The sequence below is a fragment of the Mugil cephalus genome, chromosome 10, assembly GCF_022458985.1.
Source record: "Mugil cephalus isolate CIBA_MC_2020 chromosome 10, CIBA_Mcephalus_1.1, whole genome shotgun sequence".
Taxonomy (NCBI): domain Eukaryota; kingdom Metazoa; phylum Chordata; class Actinopteri; order Mugiliformes; family Mugilidae; genus Mugil; species Mugil cephalus.
Genome location: NC_061779.1, coordinates 26,593,369 through 26,614,909, shown reverse-complemented (window position 1 = coordinate 26,614,909; position 21,541 = coordinate 26,593,369). Strand labels below are relative to the sequence as shown.

The window sequence follows — 21,541 nt, the reverse complement described above, 5'->3', positions numbered from 1 at the left end:
CCTTATCGCCAGAAGTTTCGAACTCTCCAAAAAGAGAGGCGGGATAACTCACATGGCTTCTGACCACCTTTAATCCTGGCGTCTGCCCCTCTTCCTCATGTCCCCCGGAACCGCCAGTCAGGGAGGCTTCCCGAAGCTGGGTCTGAAGTTGAGTCCCATCAGTTATGGTGGCTTACCCCTAATGGATCTGCGCACTTTGTATGTGCCAGGTTATAATTAAAAGGCGAGGCTGAAAGCCCTAGGGACATAGTTTTAAAAATAGTTTTAAGTGGACTAGACTAGTGTGACCAATAAGAGCTAGGTGTCGGAGCTACCATTAAAATTGCCTATAGTTTTACTGTAATAAGGCTATTTTGTACCAGTAAAAATGGGAAATAATTGTCAACAAAATTCTTCTTACTGTTAAAGTCGAGTTTTATTTGCAGGCTCAGCTTTAGCAATTGCAACAGCTCCAAAATCAATCAAAACCAATATCAGATATTTTTCATAATAGTAATCATAAATCAATTAATCCATCAAATTATTGGTAAACTGTTGTCAAATCAACCATAATAATTTCTGTAATATGATACGAAAATATTGATAAAAAAGAATTACAAATGAGCTGGATGGATGGAGTAGGGGTATTGAAAATGTCCAAATCTGTTTCGGGCTGCCAACAGATAACTATCTTGCTCAGTATCTACTCTTTGGGCTACTTAATCTACCGGTTACCGTCACTTTTTAAACTTCCTCAAGAGTCTGGATCCGCTGGACGGTGCTCGGTTTATCAGTAAAGAACGTGGTTATTATGGCAGAAGTTTAACACCACATGTCCATATCTGTTTATTATCTCCTGTTTTGAGCGCTGACATTCTCAGTATACATTGGTCTGTTGACAATATCACATGATGGTGGTGACCGACGCTGCACATTAAATCTTCTGTGTTTTGTTTTTGCTCAGGACACTGTGTGTCACTGGTGGGGCGAGGCAGGGAGGCAAGGAGGAGTGAAGGCAAATGTTAGCATTAGCAAATACATTAATTTTGTCAATGTTAGCCGGAAGCTAATCAAAATTACTTAAAATCATAAAAAAATCAAGCTTTAAAAAATCTATCAATTTAAGTTCTGATTGCACACTGAGTACCGTGCTTTAGGTTGTTGGTTAACCGAGATCTCAACTCACTTGACACCAGGTAAAAACCTTGGAAGATCTGCTGGAGCTAATCTTGCTGGAGCTGTTTAAGAATACTTGGATCATGTGGTTACCCACATAAATGAGCAGAAGGCAAGTAAGGTTGTTGTGGCTGCCAAGTTGGAAGATGAGTTTGTTCTGACCCATAGAGGGTTTTTCAGTGAGAACTGTGGTCGGGAGGTTCTGGTGGGAGAGAGAGTCTGGTAGGGGCTCAACCCAGTAAGCCTTGGCCAGAAAGACTGTTACATTACAAGCCACCCCCAGGTGGTGTCAGGATGCAGCCTGACACAGACACAAACACAAAAACGCTTTAGGAACAACTCAAAAAAACACAAAGAACAGCACAAGTTGCTGACCTGGTCTCCAAATTCACTAGATTCCAAACTGATCAAGTATCTGTGGGAAGATCCACAGAGCCCCCTCCCCTCAATCCATAGAACCCAAAGGACCCCTCTAACAGCATTCTGTTTCCAGACACCACAGGATACCCTCAGAAGGCCTATGTCCATTCTCTGATGAGTCACAACTGTTTTGGAGACACAAGGGAGACCTACACAATATTAGGATGGTGGTCATAATGTTATGCCTGATCAGTTTACATTACACCTGAATCCTCAATCCTGAATCTAGATAGGAGAAGTCAACCCTACAAAAGCAAGAAACAAGAGAGCAAATGTCAGTAAAATAACAATAATAATTTCTTAAGAGGTAGAAACTTGAAGTACTAGCTAATGAACTGTAATAAAATATATTTATTATTTTAAATTATGTTCAGTGTCGTCACCTGTCCAGACAAGCACAAAGCATTGCAAGCCATGATTCCACAAAAGATCAACATGTTACTTCATTTATACTCAACCATCTATCCATCTCTCTTTTAAGTTAAGTGTTCATTTTAAATTACGGTCATATGAATAAATAAAACAGACCTGCCTATGTATTAGCATTCTTGATTTTGCTTTTCAGACATAGACCCAATCTATCCAGCAGAGACTGGTTTCTTCTTGCTTACTAATGTAAACATTAGCATTAGCATTATTTCACTGCACAAAACACAAGTTGCCTTTTGTGCTCCGTGGTTGATAAGCATTCTTAAATTTTTCTCTCACTTAAAAACAAACACAAGGTGACGAATGCCACAAAAGTTGTTAACCATAATTTATTCTATGATTTCATCTCCAGACGTCTCAACCACTCAGTATTAATACACTGAAGTCCCTCTCTCCGAGGAAAAGCCGACCAACTAAGAAGCTACCCATTTTTCAGAGATATATTTAGATTCCACCAAAATGCAAGCACATTCAGCCCAGAAAAGGCTAGAATACATTAGATAAGTCTTTGAAAGTATGACTATTGTCTCTGTCAGGGCACATTCTCTTCAGAGGATGAGCGACAGCTCACTCCAAAGGTAATGATAAACCTCTTCCTCTACACTGTCTTAGGTATCGGGTGTCATCCATATTTAAATACCTTCAAAGAACAAGTTATTTTTTTTTACAACATTTAGGTCTCTCAGATAGGGGAAGATCACTGCAGTTAATGGCAGAAGGTATCCCTCACATGGCCTCACTATTTCTTGCTTCCCTTCAAATACCTGTATGGCATAATGGTCATAATGTTATGCCTTGGTGTACTTTAATGTATAAAAATAAAATCTCCTTTAAGTCACCATCTGAAGTATGAGTATGATAGGATGTCGCTGTGTCCACAGATGGTCAAACACCTGTCACAGTAGTAGGTATAACTCAAACGTCAGGAAAGAAAAAGAGGTGGTCTGTTTCATCATATAGGCTTGAGCAATCATTGACCACATCAATACAGGTGTTCCCAGTCAGAACAACTAAACAGCAGTCAAGCTGAGGAAAACTAGCTTTGGGGATGCATCACCAAGAAGATTGTCCAGTGAACCTGGAATATGTACAGATCAGTTGGCAATGTGACAATAGGGGGAGTTAGAGGAGATAGGGATTGGGACCATCATTATCTGTCATCTCATTGTACATGGGTAGTCCCTGTATCATGAAGGCATGATGGAGCGAGACAAGGTTCACCCCACAAAGTCCCTACAGAGCATTACACTCTTACCCGCAGGTCTGAACCCACAGCAATACACTAGCACAGATGTTAACAATCATACGTTGAATGCTGAGCTAGGCATTGAGCTTTGATATGATTAGATTTTTTTTCAGTAGTGAATAGTTACAATAATTAAGGTGGATCTTCAGTGATGTGTCAGTGTAAGGAGAAAGAGGGCTGACAGTACCTGATGAAATCTCCCTCCAAGCCAATGACCCGCTTGATGATCTTCTGCTGGGGATTTCTGGGGGACCTGAGGGAACAATAAATGCATAAAACTCAGTAAGCATGAAATCCAAACAGGAAAACAACCAAATTAAAATCTTACAAGTGTGACACAGTAAACTCTTGTTTACAGAGCTTACATTCAGAAGATGTCCAAGGTGGAGGTTACTCTGTATTTATTTTCTCTCTTCTCTTTCATGCTTCTGTTACATGACCTCACCATATATTATGACCCCATGCAGCAAGGTCCTAAGAACACATTTAAAATCTATCATTGAAAATCTTTAATATTTCTTAGTCAGCAATCAAACTCAAACATATTTGTGGTCTTGACCATAATATCTAGTGTGATAGTAATAGGGATACTGTGAAACTAGGCATCAGGCAAATTCTTATTCCCATTGGCATTTCTATATCATTTCAAATCATGGCTAGACTGAATAATATATTATTCCCACCACCATGTTAATAGTAACACAGTCTGTGGTTTGTAACTTTGTGGTGAAGGATTCAAACAGCAGCAGGTTGATCAGAACAGACACAGCTCAAAGCTCCGAAGAACTACTTTAAGACCAAGGAGTGCTCACCTGACCTTAAACCCACTGAACATTTACATTGACACTTGAGGACTGAGAAAGACAAACATTCCTACCACCACGAGAAGCTCTTTGTCAGATCAAACTATGATAATGTGAGTTATCCAGTTTGAACAAATTTATTTGTGAATTCCATGCAGCTGCTGTCATAAAACCAAAATTTACTCAAGTTCAAGTTGTGTTAAATTATTTATTATCCCTCGTAGCCTCAGACCTTTGGTCCCCACTGTGTGTGAGGAAGTTCTGATAGGAATTGATCTCACCTCTTTTTTTTCTTACTCAACCAACTGCAACACTAAAACCAAACTATCCACAATAGTTTTAAAAAGAAATGTCTTAAGCCTTACATGCCAGCTTACCCACTGGTTTAGTATAAGTATGGGTACAAACATCATGTACAGATAGAGTTTTGAGTGCACAGGTTCACCTATCCTAAACCTTGTAACCTCCTAAAATTTAACCAAACTCTGAAAGCAAATACTGTAGGTTGTAAGCAAAGAGTATTCAGACTAAATTCACTACATGTTCACTGACAGCCTATACATCTGGGGCCCTTCCACAATGAAATTCCCTTTTGTAGTTATGTTAAGGTTCTGCCTTGTTTGCTTCTACCACCAAGAGACAGTTGTAAATTGGTGCAACCCAAACCTCATTGAGCCACTTAAAAACAAGACAGAAACGGTTGATTAAAGTTTCCCTTTGAGCTCAATAGGAAATCCTCCAGTCCCAAGTTTCTTGATGGTCCATGATGATATTCTAGCATAATTTTGGATGAAGTCTAACTGTCTTATTTGGGTTAATGAATGTTTGAAAAGTAATTTGAGCACTCTTCCTCATCTTTTCTCCCCTTTGTCTTCTCTGGCTCATCCACTATTAGACTCTTTTTCTTTCATTTACCTTCCCTTCTTCTCCTATTTATCCTTCTCTTTCGACTCCCAGCCATCACCCCCTCCTCCTTTCCGTTGCCGTGGGGATACAGGGGATCCTGACAGACAGCTTGCTAAGCCAATTGCATTCATCCTCAGCCACACAGTTGAACACTCATTGGCTGTTCCCTGGGGAGCTGGGATGTATTAACGTGTGTAATCGTGTGTATGTGTGGATTCATGTAGTGTATATGTGTGAGTGTGTGTGTGTAATAGAGTGATGGATGATCTCCTCTCCAGCAGCAGAGGAGAGGAAGGATCATTCACTCCCAGTGTCTCTCTCCCCTCTCTCTTTTTAATTCCTGTTCTCTCTCTCTCTTTCCCTCTTTCCCTCCCTCTCTCTCTCTCTCTCTCTCTCTCTCTCTTTCTCTCTATGACAGTATCTCTCACCCTCTCTCACCCTCCACATCTCTCTGTCGCTGTGCAGAGCAAAAGAGAGCAGACGTTGGTTCCTGGAGATACCCAAGGAAAACAAGAAAATTGCTGCTGCTGCTTGTGCTAGATGTTAACATGCAGCACAGCGCGCCTTGAATATAACACACACTCACACACACACACACACAGACACACACACACACACTCCATGTTGCTGCAGCCATGCGAGGAATACCTGCTGTATATCTGCAGCATAGTGCATGGGACATGATGGATACTTCTCACACTGGTGAGTGTTTGATTTCTGCATGAATTGTGTAAGTGTGTGTTTGTAAGTGTTTGTGTGTGCCTTGCGAGGACTGCAGTAGTCCTTGAACAGTGTGGCGACTCAGTCTGCGGTTCTGACAGCTGAGGGGAGTAAGAAAACGGTTGGGGATTTTTGTCGCAGGTTTTGAAGGAGTGAAAGGACGCTGCAGGTCCTCGCCGTCAATCCTCATGTTGACGTGCTTTTTGTGTTTTGTCTGTTTGGTCGCCCTGTATTGACTGAGGAGGGACAAGAAATTGTGTCGGCAGAGCCAAGTCAGTGTCACTCCACAGGTTCATGCCCTGAAGTCAGAGAAAGGCAGAGTGTGCAACAAGGCTGGATGATGATGGGGTATTTTTAAAAGCAACAGGGGCATTTTTGTCTTCTTGAAGCAGGTCAAAGTAACAAGAAGCTTGAAATATACAGGAATGACATGCAACAAAGGTTTTGACTCCCCAGGTGTGGGTGTGGACAGTCACATTAACAAGATACGGCCCTTGGGAAACTGAGCCACCATGATGCTTCCAGAGTGCTAACAAGGTAAAAGTGTCCAAGCTTCATTAGTTCCACTTAGAGCTGGTGTGGACAAATGCCTATGCTGCTATGGGATGTGGCAACATGGAACAAGAGAGAGCACAGTCATTCTTATGTCTGGATGGATGCAGTCAGAGTTTAGATACGCAGGTCACAGGCTTGGCTGAAGACTGATCTGCTCTAACAGGAGGATAGAGGTTCACACCACTGCCTGCCTAATTTACCAGAACCACAATGTCTCTCTGCCCTCCCCCAACCCCCTTCTTCCCTCCAGCTTTACTCATCATTAATAGCAGTGCACTAAGGTATCTTTAAGGGCTCACACTGATATTCAGTGGATTTCCAGCCTGATTAAATGGAGGTCAAGTAAAAGGGGTCGAAACCTCCTGACACCGAACAAACGGTTCAGTTTCTCATGACAACTTGCAGCGCCTTCAAGCCCAGAAAGACTGAGTGCTCACTTGGGAGACTAACCCTCTCCAGATTTCCACAAGTAACATATTCATATTTATCCTTCATTTTTATTGCAAGATTTTTCTGAGGTCTCTAAGTATATTTGTTGTCTAAGTTATATTTGTCTAATTTAGCAAGATAGGCTGAAAATAGGAGTATTACACCAATGTGATTTAGTGTATTATTAAACAAGGAAAGTACGCCATTTTCTGCGAAACAAAAACCCATCCTTCAAAAAATGAGGCTGTCTTAGAAACATTTGACACATTGTTTGCCCAGGCTGATCACAAAAATGCAATACACTGCAAATGAAGCCCAGTTTTAGGCAGGAATGATTTGATTTTTGGGGAAACAGGACAGATCTTTACAGATCTCTCTGGCTTCCCCAGGCTGAGTTTATACCACAAATTATATCTTTTTTCCAATCAGGTCTAGTGTCTTTTTACTTAGTAAAATGTGCCCCTTCCTCCTTTAATACTTAAAGAATGAATGTGAACTGAGGATTAGAAGCAGTGATAAAGCAAAGGCTTTAGAAATACTAATTCCAACATAGTGCCAGAGTAACAAAGTGCATTAACTATTAGTTCTGTAGTGTATTGAACTTCTGTGTTTGTACTTTAATGGAGTATTTCCATGACTACATGCCACTGATTAAATATTAAGCAGTTAAAATCCATCCAGTAATACAGTAGCATGTAATAGCATTGTAATGGATTAATAATAACAATCCAATAATGTCTAGCAACATTGTGCATAATGAGTACGTTTGATATTACTTACAAGAATGAAGATACCCCATCTTCTTCCTGAGCTCGTTTTTGCTTTTAATGGAATGTTCTCTTACAAAAAAGCTTCCTCCTTCACTGCCAACTTTTCAAAACCTGAAAACATACTTAATGATGTATCAATATGAATATCTTCCCTTCACCATTCCTAATACATAGATAGTAAACACTGTGTGTGTATTTTTATACAGGCTGTCTCCTCTGCCAGAACATGAAAAAAGGTCAATTATTGTTGTTTTTTTACACATTTCTCTACTTTTCTTTGACTAAAATGTCAAATTCACAAACTATGTGTCTGACAGATATTTGCATTGTTTACTAATTTGATCTGGAGGTCTAGCTTAAAAAAATTCCCTAGAAAGATGCTTGAGGGACAATATCTGTATTTTAAAAAAACAAACAAACAAACAAAAAAATACAGTCTGCCATAGATGTTGTTGTAGTGTTCAGAAATGGATTTGAACTCCCTTATCCATGGATATTGAAAGAAGATGCCACCAATGTAACAGTGTGACCATTGCTTTGAGATGTCAGACAGAAGAACAGTAAAAGGACAACACTAATAACTGCTAATCATTTTGTAAGAACTCTTTTGTATGTCCAGTCCTAGAAATGTGACTGTTTTACATTTCAAAGTATATACAGTACCAAACTGACAGAGACAGGCAGCGTTGTTGTCCTAAACTATTAAAAACACATCAGTGAGCCACAATGTTCTGGGTGTGTTTGTTTGGATTTAGACCCACATTGAACTACTCTGCTACTGCAAATACTCACTATATAGCAGAGTTAATATGAAACTGCAGCCCAACTTCACAAAGAATCAAATGCATATACTGTATGTTGATCTGGCACCTTATAATTCACAAAGTAGCATTGTGGTGTTTTTTTTATATTGTTTCAAAATGTGGGTGTGGAGGTCAGGCATGGTAATTAACCTGGAAGCCAGACCAGATTTCTAATCACATCACATCTGTTGGAAAAGATATTGACAGTGAAATAACATTAAAGGACAAACAATCAGAGACAAGCTGTGCCTTAAATACATCTTCCATGGCTCTAATTGAATGTAGGACTATCCATTGTGCGTAAAAGTATTTCTTTCTCCATATCGTTTGAATCACCCGTTCTTCTCAGGATGCAGGTGTGGTACAGCCAGACTAGGGATAAATGGCCATGAAGATCCTTTTTACCATCTTTAGTTTATGTCCCGTATATGACCTTACTCATTCTTGTGAGCACAGTTTTTGACAGATTTTCTTTAGATACACACCAGCAGTGACAATTGTGCTCTACAGTGGTTAATTATTTTTTTCTTCTGCAGACATACTTTTAGGTGTTTGTTGAATCTGCCTTAGGCACTTGCAGCCTCCAGGCCCTCTCCACCATCAGTCAGAATACAGCATGAAACAGACTGTAGAAATTTTTATGCAGCACCATCAGTTTTGTATCTAGCGACCTGTCAGAGTTGATATAAAAACCCATCTGCTGCTGCCTCCACACTGAACACACAGGCCACTGTAGATTTACACATGTGCCTTTGTAAGCCAACAAACAGAGGTCATGCTGTTAACCTGCGTGTTTATAGTGTGTGTGAATGTGAGAGTAATTAACAATAGACGAGCTGCTGATTAAAGAGCGAAGTGTGACTCGTGGGAGTGGAGGCTAAGTGGGAATTCTAGTATCACTAAGGACAACAATGAGTATGTGTGGTAGGACAGGGGTTAGAGGGTGGATGTGGGGATACTGTAGGTGAATTTGCTACACGGGATGAGTTGAATAGTAAGTCAACAGCAGACTGATAGAGGAGAGAAGGGAAGGGGGGATTTTCTTCATGAAAAAATTCTGATCTTATCTTAATTCTATAATGATATTGCCTGGTCTGTTTCATGCTGCCAATAACCCAGAGAAATAGAAAACAGAACATAGAAAAAAAAAAGAGTGACGAAACAGGAAACTGAGATAGGTATTGGGTACACACTGTTCTGCTCATGTATTGCCTTTATGCTGGAACTCAAGATGGTCATAGGTGTTTCTTTTGATTAGCATTTCGATTCCAAATCCATCCTCTCATATTTATTTGACCAAGGGTTTTGCTTGTTTTAGATTTCTTGCTTTCATTTTAAGGCTTTTGGCTGAGTCACTATATGTCATAATCGTGCACATTACACATATTGTTTGTATCAGAATAAGAAAAACATCAACTAAAATATGAGTGCTGCTATACATATTTTATGTGCACATTAGTGACCAGTGACAGGTACAGCTTTCAATGTTAAAAGATGGTTTCCAACTTGTCTAACTATCTGACCACTTTTTTTTTTTTTGTCATGTTGCTAAGGTCCCAGAAATAGTCTTTGTCAGCACTACAGTGGAAAAAAAAAAAAGTCCTTAAATGTATTAAACCGAACCAAGCCTTAACAATGGTTTTAAACACTCATACGCATCCAGCATTATCTGTTTGCATATAAGGTTGCGTAAGAGAACAGCAAAGTCAGCGCAACTGTTGCCAACTGTTAGTGAATGTGTATTAGCACCAATAAGAAAATACAAATTCCAGAAAAATATATTTAAATAATGATTAGGTTCAGTTGCTTATTGTATTTCCTTGAATCCTAACTGCATATAGAAGCATTTCCCCAGTTACACCAGCTAACAAGTCGCTTCGCAGATTGACAAAAATACAACTAGCCACCTCCTGGCACTGACATTCAATGTGTGAAGTTCCTGAACCTTAGCAGACAAACACTGCAGAGAGAAGACCAACAAAAACAAAGATATCCCAAAGCACATAGCACAGATTGAAGATATAAAACCCCAACTAGTATGTGTGTGTTTGTGCTGATTTTATTTAAGAGTCATTCGAGATTACATCCGCTCTCATGATCACTTTAGGACCTAATTAGTCACATTTGGTTTATTAAAAGGTGATTCATTATTCAGGATCTTCAGTTAATTAAAATGGCATAAGTAAAGAACACAGAACAATGGCTTGTGTAAATTTGTTCTGTATTTATTCAAACTCTTTATTTGAAAAACATGACCTCAGCCATGTTCAGGTATCTCCACATCTCCACATTTTAGAACAAAGACGTGATTTATTATTGCCTTCCAAAAGTGGTTCTAGTTTTCTTTCTTTTCCAGTGATCTCCTAAAAATGAGCTGTATTTAGGAGAAATAGTTTTAGTAAAGGGCTACACAGCTTGATATTACTTGTTAGGGAAATAAAGCAGACAACATGGCTTTTTCCTAGTAGACATCCCATTGACAAAGTCAGTTATATTCAGTCACTTACTGTACATGTTCAGTAGATTGTTATCAACTGAAACATAATGAAGTAAATAGGCAGTTGCTCGCACACTGTTGCAGGGCATTCATTTGTATGCTGACCATCATCAATGGAGGCTTTTCTGCCAAGTTGCCTGCAATTTCTTGACACTATTACAGCTCATTTCACAAGAGAGATATGCTGAGTGACATTCCTAATATCGCTGACTCTGCATTCTAACCATAACAATTAGTGGTGGTGAATGATGAAATGAACACAATGGCAACATAATGCATTGCTCACAAGAAAAACACAAGTATCAGGACGGCCTCACATCCCACCAGTGTTAACAATAAACTAATGCGGACAAACAGAGAATCCACAGAGTCAACATGGTTAGTCAGTTAGTTTAAAAAAAAATAAAATAATAAAAAAATAACATCAAACACATCTTGTCTGGAGGAAATAAATGAGGCTGAGGTTGAGACGTGCTGTATGCTATGTCCTTGATAGGTAAAAGTACAAGAGCTCATTTCATTATTTTTCGCACAGCAAATCTGTGAGAGAGAGATCTAATGTTCTTAGGCCCACAGGGAGCTCGGCACAAAAAAAAAAAAATTACAGGTGGTCTGCGTGTTGCTCAATAGTACTTATTTCAGAAGGTTAAGTGGTTGAAGGACAGTATCCTAGTGTGTGGGGTCAAACTGAGACTTTCAGCTAAGTCTAATGGAAAAAAAAACACAGCGGGGAACACACATTAAAAAAAGGATCTGATGGTTATTACCCTGCCTGTCTTTAGGGAGGAGAGTTTCTAATAAGGAAGTTATACAAAGGGAAAGGTCAGGTACATCAGAGCTATGAACGCAAGTGTTAATTGAAGACAAACGTAAAAGCTTGTAGCACAGACAGGCCAGAGTTTAGTCTGAAACACATCCTGTCTAAAAACATAAAGTTAAATATCTGATTCCCTAGCTAATATTTTGGATGCTTTCACAGAAACTTGTCAGTATGTATGTCAGTATGTGGTGCACTAGTAGAAAAGAGAAGATATATGATAGATGTATAGTGTTGAAATAGGAGCCCTAAAGCAGCCACATGTCCTAATTTGACTTCAGGATAAAACATTTACACTACATACATTCACAACAATGACATATTTTCAAAATTCTGTAAATTCTGTAATGCAGCATCCCTCAAAAATTTTGTACAATAATGTATCATCAATCTAGCTTTTGTAAAACAAAAAAGTCAGAGTACAAAAGTGAATACATATATACACTTTGTGGTTGAGTGTTAGATGTTCAGAGTGATAAACACAAAAAACCACACTGTCAAAAGGAGACATCATTGTTTTATAGGTTGAGGTGTGAAGCTAAGCTAAATGGCTGCTGGATGTACTTTCATACGATTTAGTGCACTGACTGTGATATCAGTAGTCATGTCAAACTCTCTAAATGTTAACATGCCCCATGAAACTGCAGGTATCTGGAAACACTGAACCTTTTGTTTTAACCAAATAGTCCTCACAAATGTTTCCTAACTTCTTTATGTATCCTGCCCAACCCCAAAGCTGTTGGTCTGATGTCTGATGGTCTATTGGTTAAATCTAAAAACAAGATCACGTCAAATTATTACAGTAATGGTAACGATTCATGAGTTTTCATAATCTGTCCAATATTTCCTGTGAGGTGAAATACTCATAAGAGTCCAGGTGTTTTCAAAAGGCCGAATGGGCTACAGAGAATGAATGGGATTCATTATTTGGAATCAGTCACAACTCTATGTAAGAAACCAAAGAAGAACTAACCAAATACTGAATGACGTGGTTTTTGCGGACAACTCCTCATGTACCAGGCTGTGTGTAGCTGTGTGCATTTGTGAGTCCTGAATAAAACATTGGGGAGTGAGACCACTTTATGAAATGTCTGCCACATTAGGACGACAGCACCCTAAGAGGTCCAGGCCTCTGCATCTCTCTCCACTGTATAATACATAAATATTTCACATTCAGGCTGCTTTAATCCATTCTCAGAATGTCAATAGTCAGCACTTAAAAAAAGTGCCCAGGCTCGCAGTCCTGCCAGGTTAAACCAAGCTGATCTCAGGTCGGCATGCAGGTTGTATAATGCATAACTAAATACTTTTACCAAAAATAGAGGATTCTTTATCCCTATTCGTTGGAATGTCTCTCTAAGAGCTGCACTGGCAAAGTGTAAGCAGGCACTGCTAATATCACGGTTAAATCAAGCAGACTGTGTCTCAGCAGAGTCTACAGCCCCGATCTCAGATGTCTTTACATTTCAGGAGAATATAGTGATGCTATGCAGCTCGGGATGTCAAGGGAAGGGCTACCACTTTTAGCTGTTCTGCTTCACATGTCTGTATACTGGGTAAAGCAATAATCCTATATGGCTGACGTTTGTTACACATACATTTGAATTTCTGTGTACTCTGTAATTTGATTGGTTTGATTCTTCAAAGGCACTTGAGAAATTGGTCATGATCATTTCTTAAGAAAAAGTGCAATGTCTATGTCTGTTGACAAAGTGTTGTTATGGCCACAACTCTTACTAAAGCTGCGCGAAACTTCAGAATTGCAGTTAATGTCTTCAGTGTAATTTTTGCACGCAAATTCATCCTGCAGACCAGTCTGAGCAGTACTGTCCGAAAGTGGAGCCACTTTATCAATTACCCCACCACACCAGAATCACTCTCGTTTGTGTTTACTTAATACACAAACTTTGCTATACAGAAATATTTGTTATGTATTTTGGTGTTTTACTTTGGCTCAAATCACATTTGCTAACAAGAGGTGGAGGAGTAACTTATTAACTATACTGCAGCAAAAGCAGTGGAAACACTAACGCACGAGTGGCAATATGTGGCTGCTACTACAATGGATATTTTCACAATGGGGTTTTCTACGACAGTGTAGTAAACGTAGTTAAAACAAGAAGAAGAAACAAAACCATATTGCAACTCATCAAAGCTTGGCACAGCATAAACGTACTGTATGCCAGCAAAATCTAAACTGAGGAAAATGTAAAATTGACAAAGATGTTTGAGTGAGACAATCAATGGAAGAGAAACAAAGTACGACAATCAAATTCTAAAAATGGAAAGCAATAAAATGTCATTTTTAGTTGCTCACTGAAATTCCTGTGACATTTGTGTGTGCATTATGTTAATAGTCATAACATTTTTTATGGTCTCATCATTTAATCATATATATTCACAGCAAGACTTCTGATTTTACAATGCTTTAAACTATGTTGATCAATGCATGACTGCCAACAATTGCATAAAAACCCTATTTGCTATTAGTTTCATGTGCTATATAGTGCCTTTTATTTATTCTGCTATGATTGTTGCTTGCATAGAGATGCGTGGTAAAACGACAATGCACTTGATTTGATTATTCCCTCACAACTGAAATGGTCCTGCACTTTCATCTGGTTATGATAAAGGACTGTGATGATAGCACAATGGTTTTTAATTTGTCAATCAGAGCTTTCCATCTTGCCTGATGCAATTTGAAAGAATGTTTCAGGAAACAGCCACTGGAAACAAGAAAAGAAAGTGGCATCCAAATCAGTGTATGTTTTATACCTTCCCAATGTTTGGCTTCACCATTTTTGGTAATGATCCTTCTAGTGACAGTCACAACGAGAAAAGTAAAACAAAGGTAGAGAAAGGCTAATCTTACGGTTGGGATATCAGGAGCTATTCCAGCATCACAGTCATACACCATGATACTCTACATATGATAAAGTGATCAATAATCAACCAACATCTTTTGGGTTCAGGTTATGTTTGGAGTGACTGTGCTGTCTTTACCTGATGGGCAGACCACAGTGACAGGTATTGTGGGAAATCTATAGGCTTGATCATAAAAATTAACTGATTAATAGCAGATGGGTTTCAGGTGGGCGAAATAAAAGACTACACCATTTGAAAAATTTAAGTTAGCATACAAAGTTTTAAGAGATTAAAGAGGTCAGATGACATTCAGGGTTTTGAGGAAATACCCATTGCTATTTTCATTTAAACAAAAAATAAATTTGCTTTAAATATAGGTGTGGTGTGGTGTGGTGGTTAGCAATGTTCTAGGTCGAATCATGGGGCCTTTCTGTGTTCTCCCTGTGTCTGTGTGGGTTCTCTTTGTGTACTCCGTCTTCCTCCCACCGTCCAAAGACATACTCGTTAGGCTGTGTTAGCCCTATGATAGTCTGGTGACCTGTCCAGGGTGTACCTTGCCTCTCACCCGATGACAGCTAGGACAGACTCCAGCCCCCACTTTGACCTTTAACAAGCAGTTACAGAAAATTAATGGAATGTTGTTGTTTTTTTTACAAACCCGCCCACTTCAATATTTCATCTAGTATCATATCATGATACCAACATGTATTGTATCCCACAGTGAAAAATAATAGTCATGTGTGATCGACTGCCTAGGGGGTGGGTGGATGAATGATGTGATCAGAGGTGATTCATGTCATTATTGTTTGGTCTAAACTAGGACTTTCATGATCATGGTTTGCAGTATTTCACTGTATTTAGCCACCATCAACCTAAAGAACCTTTTGCATGCTTTCAGCATAACTTGACACTGACAAATGTTTTTTGGTTTATGTAGCACTATTCTTATTAAAAAGGTAAATCCTAGTCTTAGATGTTACTTGTGCATACACACACACCACACTGGATTCATTTATACTATGTTGTGTTATATTACATAAAGTATAAACTAGTAAGTATTAGCACAATTTGCTATCTGTCAGTCACCACTGTAATCTCCGTTTATGTATTTGTGTGCATGTGTGCAGGAGGGGGAAATAAAGAAAGTTACGGCAGGCTTTTAGCATCGAGTAATAAGAGCAGAGTGAGTATCATAGAAAAAAACAAGAGAAATTAAACTAGTGTATGAAAGCATCTCCTGAGAGCACAGTATCCAACCAAGTGAAAAAAAAAAAAACATTCAACAACACACCATTAGGCATTCAAAGCATCCTCTCTTCATTAGCATATAAGTTGTTTCTGTTGCTATCTAAATACTATATATAAAGTCATTGTTTCGATGTCTGTGGAGAGGCATTTACATAATATTGTAGTGTTAGATACAGTACAGCAGCTGCCACCTCTCTAAGGGCAAAGATGGATGCATGCAAGGCTTTTAATAAGTTGTGAAAAGGCCACACAAGGAATGATTTCCAGTGAGCCTTGTAAGGATGTGTATACAGTGTGCTACAGAACTGAATCTAGATTAGATAGATTATCTAAACAGATATACTGCTATTTAGTTGTTTGATAGTGGTGATGGAGAGTGTTTAGAATCTGCAAGTATTTGTCCAAAATGGTGTTTAGTTGGGTTGAAATCTGAAGACTGTGAGGGTAATACCATATGAGTCAAGCAGTTTTCTACTCTCATAGACCCATGCTATTACACTTGTGCCCTGTGACATATTGAAAATTATTATCTGGGATGTGATCACTTTACCCTGATAGGAATAAGGTGTTGCCTCAAAATAACCTTGTTCTGATGTGCAGTGACCCTTTGGACAAGTGAACCAAAACCATGCCGGCAAATTGCTCTCTCACAGATTTAAGTCACAGTATCCTCTCGTTGTAGGGGTCAGTCAGTCAGACCTGTATTTTTCTGTACACCACACCGGCATTTGCCCCCTTGTTGTGAATGTGTTGAAGAATGACTTATCTGATCAAATTACTGTTTTTCTCATCTCTTTTGACCCTAAGCGCTCCGAGTTGCACCCCTGAACTCTCAAATGTATATTCATTTTTGTACTGAAGTGTGCATTGTCCTTCTTTGGGAAACGTGACTCTGTACCTGTTCTGCATCAATAAAAGATAGGTCACACATAACCTAAATGCTACTATACTGAGTTGTTACAAACCTAAATTGCAATTGACTGTTCTTTTCCATTCAGTCATTTGAGGAAAAGTTGCTCTTCAAGTAGACAGACATAGAGACTGGTAGAAAGAGATGGAGACAGGCGAATGAAGTGACAGGGGAGCTCTTTCAGTTTTGAAACATGTATGCTCACACTGCCATAAACAAGCTAATATATGCATGAAGTGTCATAGCTCGTCCTCATCAGCAGTAAGCTGCTCCAGCCTTTACCGACAGCTTCATCTAGTGCTGTACACTCAGCTTCTGCACTCAAGGTCACAAATTAATCAAAACATCAATATGTGCAGTCGACATAGGCAAAGCCTGTCGTAGACCTGTCACCTGTACCAAGCATAGATTCAGTGCCTCATGAATTATGCAAAAAGCAGCAGAAGATGTTCAGCACAAGACGTTTAATGGCAGACAGTTTTGGTGGATCAACAATATCTTGAGGTTGTGTGTATCGGCTGCAGCAAGCTGCATGTTGTTTCGTGGTGGTAATTTGGGTCTGCAGGTGCATGATTCACAACAGAAGAAACTTTCAGGTGGCAGAAAAGTTTTGTTAATTTATTGGTGGGAACTATAGGGACCAAATGTTAGAGAAGTTGCCTTAGGGACTTACAGGTTCACATCTCATGTCCATACTTGAGAAAGCACTGTATGACTGTATTTGATGTGTTAAAGAGAGGATTTCCCCTTAATTGATTGATGATTAAATTCAATTCAGGGTGAAATGGGATACCATTTTGAAATAACATCTCTTTATCGACAAAGCAATGAAAAATATAGAGTCCTCTTGCCCTTCAGCATTACAAAAATGGTGCAAAGTTGTAGTTTTGATACTAACTTGGCAAATGATATGCAGCAATGAAATAAAATAAGGCTGGAAAGGCTAATCTCATGTCATCTTCTACTACCGCGTGTCCTCACTAGGGTCGCTGGGGTTGCTGGAGCTTATCCCAGCTGTCATTGGGTGAGAGGTGGGGTACACCCTGGACAGGTCTCCAGTCTATCGCAGGGATAGCACGGAGATAAATAACCATTCACACTCACACCTATGGGCAAGAATCACCAATTAACCTAACAAGCATGTCATTGGAGGGTGGGAAGAAACCAGAGTATGGAAAGGCTAATGATTATCAATATTCCGAAATGTCAATATAGCTTCATATCTCAAAAGCAACAACTTACATCAACTTTTATTCTCTTCTGCTCCCCAGGTGTAAACTGACACCAGTGACAACAACAGAGAATGATGATGGCGGAAGGGAGAATGACTCATCCCCAGCAAGACCTACTGCATTCTTCATCCTCCCCTCTGCTTTGCAGCACTGTTCCCTAAAGTATACATTGACCTTGACATATCACAGCGTGCATGACAACCTGGCAAAAACCAAACTAAAACGGTCTCTGCCTCTCTTTGCCATAAACTGGAAGACAACGGGGCTAAAGCTTCAGGGACCAAGGATCAGCAGAAATCCACTCTGTCTTGGTGCAATAACAAATGAGCTTTTATTTTTGAAGTTAACAGTGGTAACAGCTGACTCCATAAGGGCCAATTACTGGCTGAAGGGAAAACGGGGCCAAGATGAAGGAAACAACCGTTGTGGCTTGTTTGCTGGCTGAGCTGTCTCTAGCTGCTTTTGTTCTGGCCTCTGAGGGTGCCTCTCATTGCCCTGCATTGTGTCGATGTGAGATACGACCCTGGTTTTCTCCCAGCTCTATTTACACTGAGGCTACCACTGTGGACTGTAATGACTTGGGCCTTTTGGCACTGCCAGATAGACTGCCCTCAGAAACACAAGTACTACTGCTACAAACAAACAACATCGTCAAGGTGAAGGAAACTTTGGATTACTTGGCCAACATTACTGAAATCGACTTGTCTCAGAATAACATTTCCTCTGTGAATGATGTTTGTCTGGGGTCTCTCTCCCAGTTGTTATCACTCCACATGGAGGAGAACTGGATTCAGGAGCTTCCAGACAGTTGCCTCGCTTCTCTGCCCAATCTCCAAGAGTTTTATATAAACCACAACCTGATTTTCTCCATTAGCTCCCAGGCCTTCCATGGCCTTAGCAGGCTGCTGAGGCTGCATCTCAATTCCAATCGACTGACAAGTATCAACAGTCAGTGGTTCCAGCCTCTCCTCAGCCTAGAGATACTAATGCTAGGTGAAAATCCCATCCTCTCTCTGTCAGACATGAATTTTAAACCCCTGACTAACCTCCGCAGCCTTGTACTTGCTAGAATGAATTTAACTAAAATTCCTGACAATACTCTGGTTGGTCTGGAGAACTTGGAGAGCCTCTCTTTATTTGACAACCTGCTTAATAAAGTACCCCAAGCAGTGCTGACAAGAGTCCCAGCTCTGAAATTTCTGGATTTGAATAAGAATCCCATTGATAGAATCCAGAGAGATGACTTCATGGATATGGCGCACCTCAAGGAGCTTGGCATCAACAGCATGCCTGAGCTTGTATCCATCGACAAGTTCGCACTGAACAACCTGCCAGAACTTACAAAAATAGAGGCTACCAACAACCCTAGACTGTCCTATATCCACCCTCAGGCCTTCCACAAGCTCCCCAGACTCGAAACTCTGATGCTCAACAATAATGCCCTGTTCACACTCCACCATACTACCATGGAGTCCCTGCCCAACCTGCGAGAGGTGAGTCTGCACAGCAACCCGATTCGGTGCGACTGTGTAATCCGCTGGGTAAACATGAACAGGACCAATGTTCGCTTCATGGAACCTGACTCCTTATTTTGTGCAGAACCCCCTGAGTATCAAGGGCAGCATGTTCGAGAGGTGCACTTCAGGGAGATGACAGAGATATGCCTTCCCTTAATCACACCTGGGGGCCTCCCAGATCGCATTGAAGTCAGTAAAGGGAGTTCAGTGTCATTGCATTGTCGGGCATATGGAGAACCAGAGCCGGATATCTATTGGGTAATACCAACAGGTCAAAGGATCCTTCCAGGCACCGTGTCCAACAGATATTTCATGCACCCTGATGGAACTTTTGACATCAATGATGCCACATGGCAAGAAGCTGGCTCCTACACCTGCATTGCCCGCAATCTTGTTGGGGCAGATCTCAAGTCTGTGCTCGTCTCAGTGGATGGCTACACTGCCTTGCCTTCAAAACAAATTTTACATGTATATATCACGTCTGTCCAGTCACATTCTGTTCTTGTTTCCTGGGGAAGCAGGGGTGCTTTGCTATCACAAATAAATTGCTCAAGTTTATCAGAAGGCCGTCACCTCTTGATGCCATTCACAGCCAGGCTTCCAGCTGACATCAAAGAATATCGCATCAAAAAACTAAAGCCATCCACACACTATCAAGTTTGTGTTGAGGTCACAGCAGCACAGCTTGGATACATCAGGGGCTGTGTCAACGTGACCACAAAGGAGATAGTGGTCCCAAAGGAGATAACCCAGAACTGGGATGGTCTGGTAATGGCTACTTGTGCTGTGTTTTTTATCATCGTTGCTGTGGCTTGCTCTGTCATCTATACATCTCTGTACACCCAAGTCTTTTACAGAAAACTGATTGCAGATCAAGCTGAAACATTACTGATTCCCAGCATTCATTCCTCCTCTTTGTCTTCTTTTCATGAATCTGGCATGTCTGGGATACAGGTGAGGGCAACTGTAATAAACGTACTGGACAACTCCATGTAAGAAACATCCTTGTATGTAATTGGGATGAAGTGAAGATGTAAAGCGGGGGACACTGGACAATTTATGTGCCCTCCTTAAATACCCTTTTGTCTGTCATTTTTCACTGGAATTCAGCATTGTGGCATCAAAGGAAGATAAATACACACATCACAGAACTGGCTAAAGTCTGTTTTGTATTTCAAATATTGCCATTACAGCTTAATCAGGCAGATATCTTGACTATAATCAACATGGCTAATGGTACATTCATGCGGTGCAACCAGAGTAAAGCACAGGAAATATTCCGTCTTAAATACCTTGACGAAGCAGCTTTGATGTCTGCAAAAAGCATTTTCTTTGCTGTGTTACATTAAATGGTGCCTAGCAAAGACAGTTTATTACAGCAGAAAAAAATGATGTACAAAAATGACGACAATGTAAACAATTTTATGAACAAATACATTTTTCATTGAACCTGTGTGGTGTCTTCTAACTACAATCTGCTCTGCTTTAGATTTGTAAACTTTTCACACAAGAAAAGTATTTTAGGATGTATCCACAAAAAAAAAAAAAGCAAAATAAGGATATGGATATGTATAAATCTCTTGTGTATCTATAAGAAGCATACGAGAGCATAAGTGTGAGATCTGTTGTAGACAAACACAATTAAAGGGGGTGTCCTTCAAGGTAGACAATCTAATTTTGTTAGGAAATGCAATACATTCTCAAACTACATGGTGAGCATGAGATAGTTTGGTTTTTGTGTGTCTGTAGGGACTGTGTATGTAATTTAATGGGTGTGTACATGTAAAGTATGAGGACATTAGCAAACTCGTTGACTTTGAATTACATTATATTCCCTTTCATTAAAAATCCAATATGGATTCCCAGCACAAACCTCAGCACAGTGATGAATCGCCACCATGCGCAAACTGATGGGAGGCATTTATCAGTAGAACTCAGTCGTAGATCAACTGAGTTTCAGCACCTTGGACAGGGCTCTTAGAGTACAGTCATTTGTCACTGCCATAGAAGCTAAAACATGACCTATTAGAGGCAGGTAGTGAACAGGTCAGCAAGAAAATGGTGCCGAGGCCACCCCCTTCCCTGTGTGACCCTGGAGAGATATGGCATTTGCAAGAACAGTTCAGCACCTACTGGCTCAAAGTGAGTAAGTGAGTGGAGTAAACTCCTCAGCCTTACTCAGTTCCAGACCCAAACAGGACAGAAGAGGCCAATATCTG

At 40.0% G+C, this 21,541-nt stretch overlaps 2 protein-coding genes across 4 annotated transcripts in view; one reads left to right on the top strand and one right to left on the bottom strand.

Moving 5' to 3' along the window:
- The window catches only part of immp2l (inner mitochondrial membrane peptidase subunit 2), a 112,381-nt gene that overhangs the window by 15,670 nt on the left and 75,170 nt on the right, over window positions 1-21,541 (bottom strand). For all 3 annotated transcript variants that reach the window (XM_047596928.1, XM_047596930.1, XM_047596929.1), the window contains exon 4: window positions 3,438-3,503. In XM_047596928.1, coding sequence (XP_047452884.1) covers window positions 3,438-3,503 — 66 coding nt within the window. The remainder of the gene's footprint in view (window positions 1-3,437; window positions 3,504-21,541) is intronic.
- On the top strand, window positions 5,395-20,775 carry lrrn3a (leucine rich repeat neuronal 3a). Its single transcript, XM_047596927.1, has 2 exons — window positions 5,395-5,661; window positions 17,845-20,775. The coding sequence occupies exon 2, from the start codon at window positions 18,213-18,215 to the stop codon at window positions 20,316-20,318; it is 2,106 nt and encodes a 701-aa protein (XP_047452883.1). The 5' UTR covers window positions 5,395-5,661; window positions 17,845-18,212; the 3' UTR covers window positions 20,319-20,775.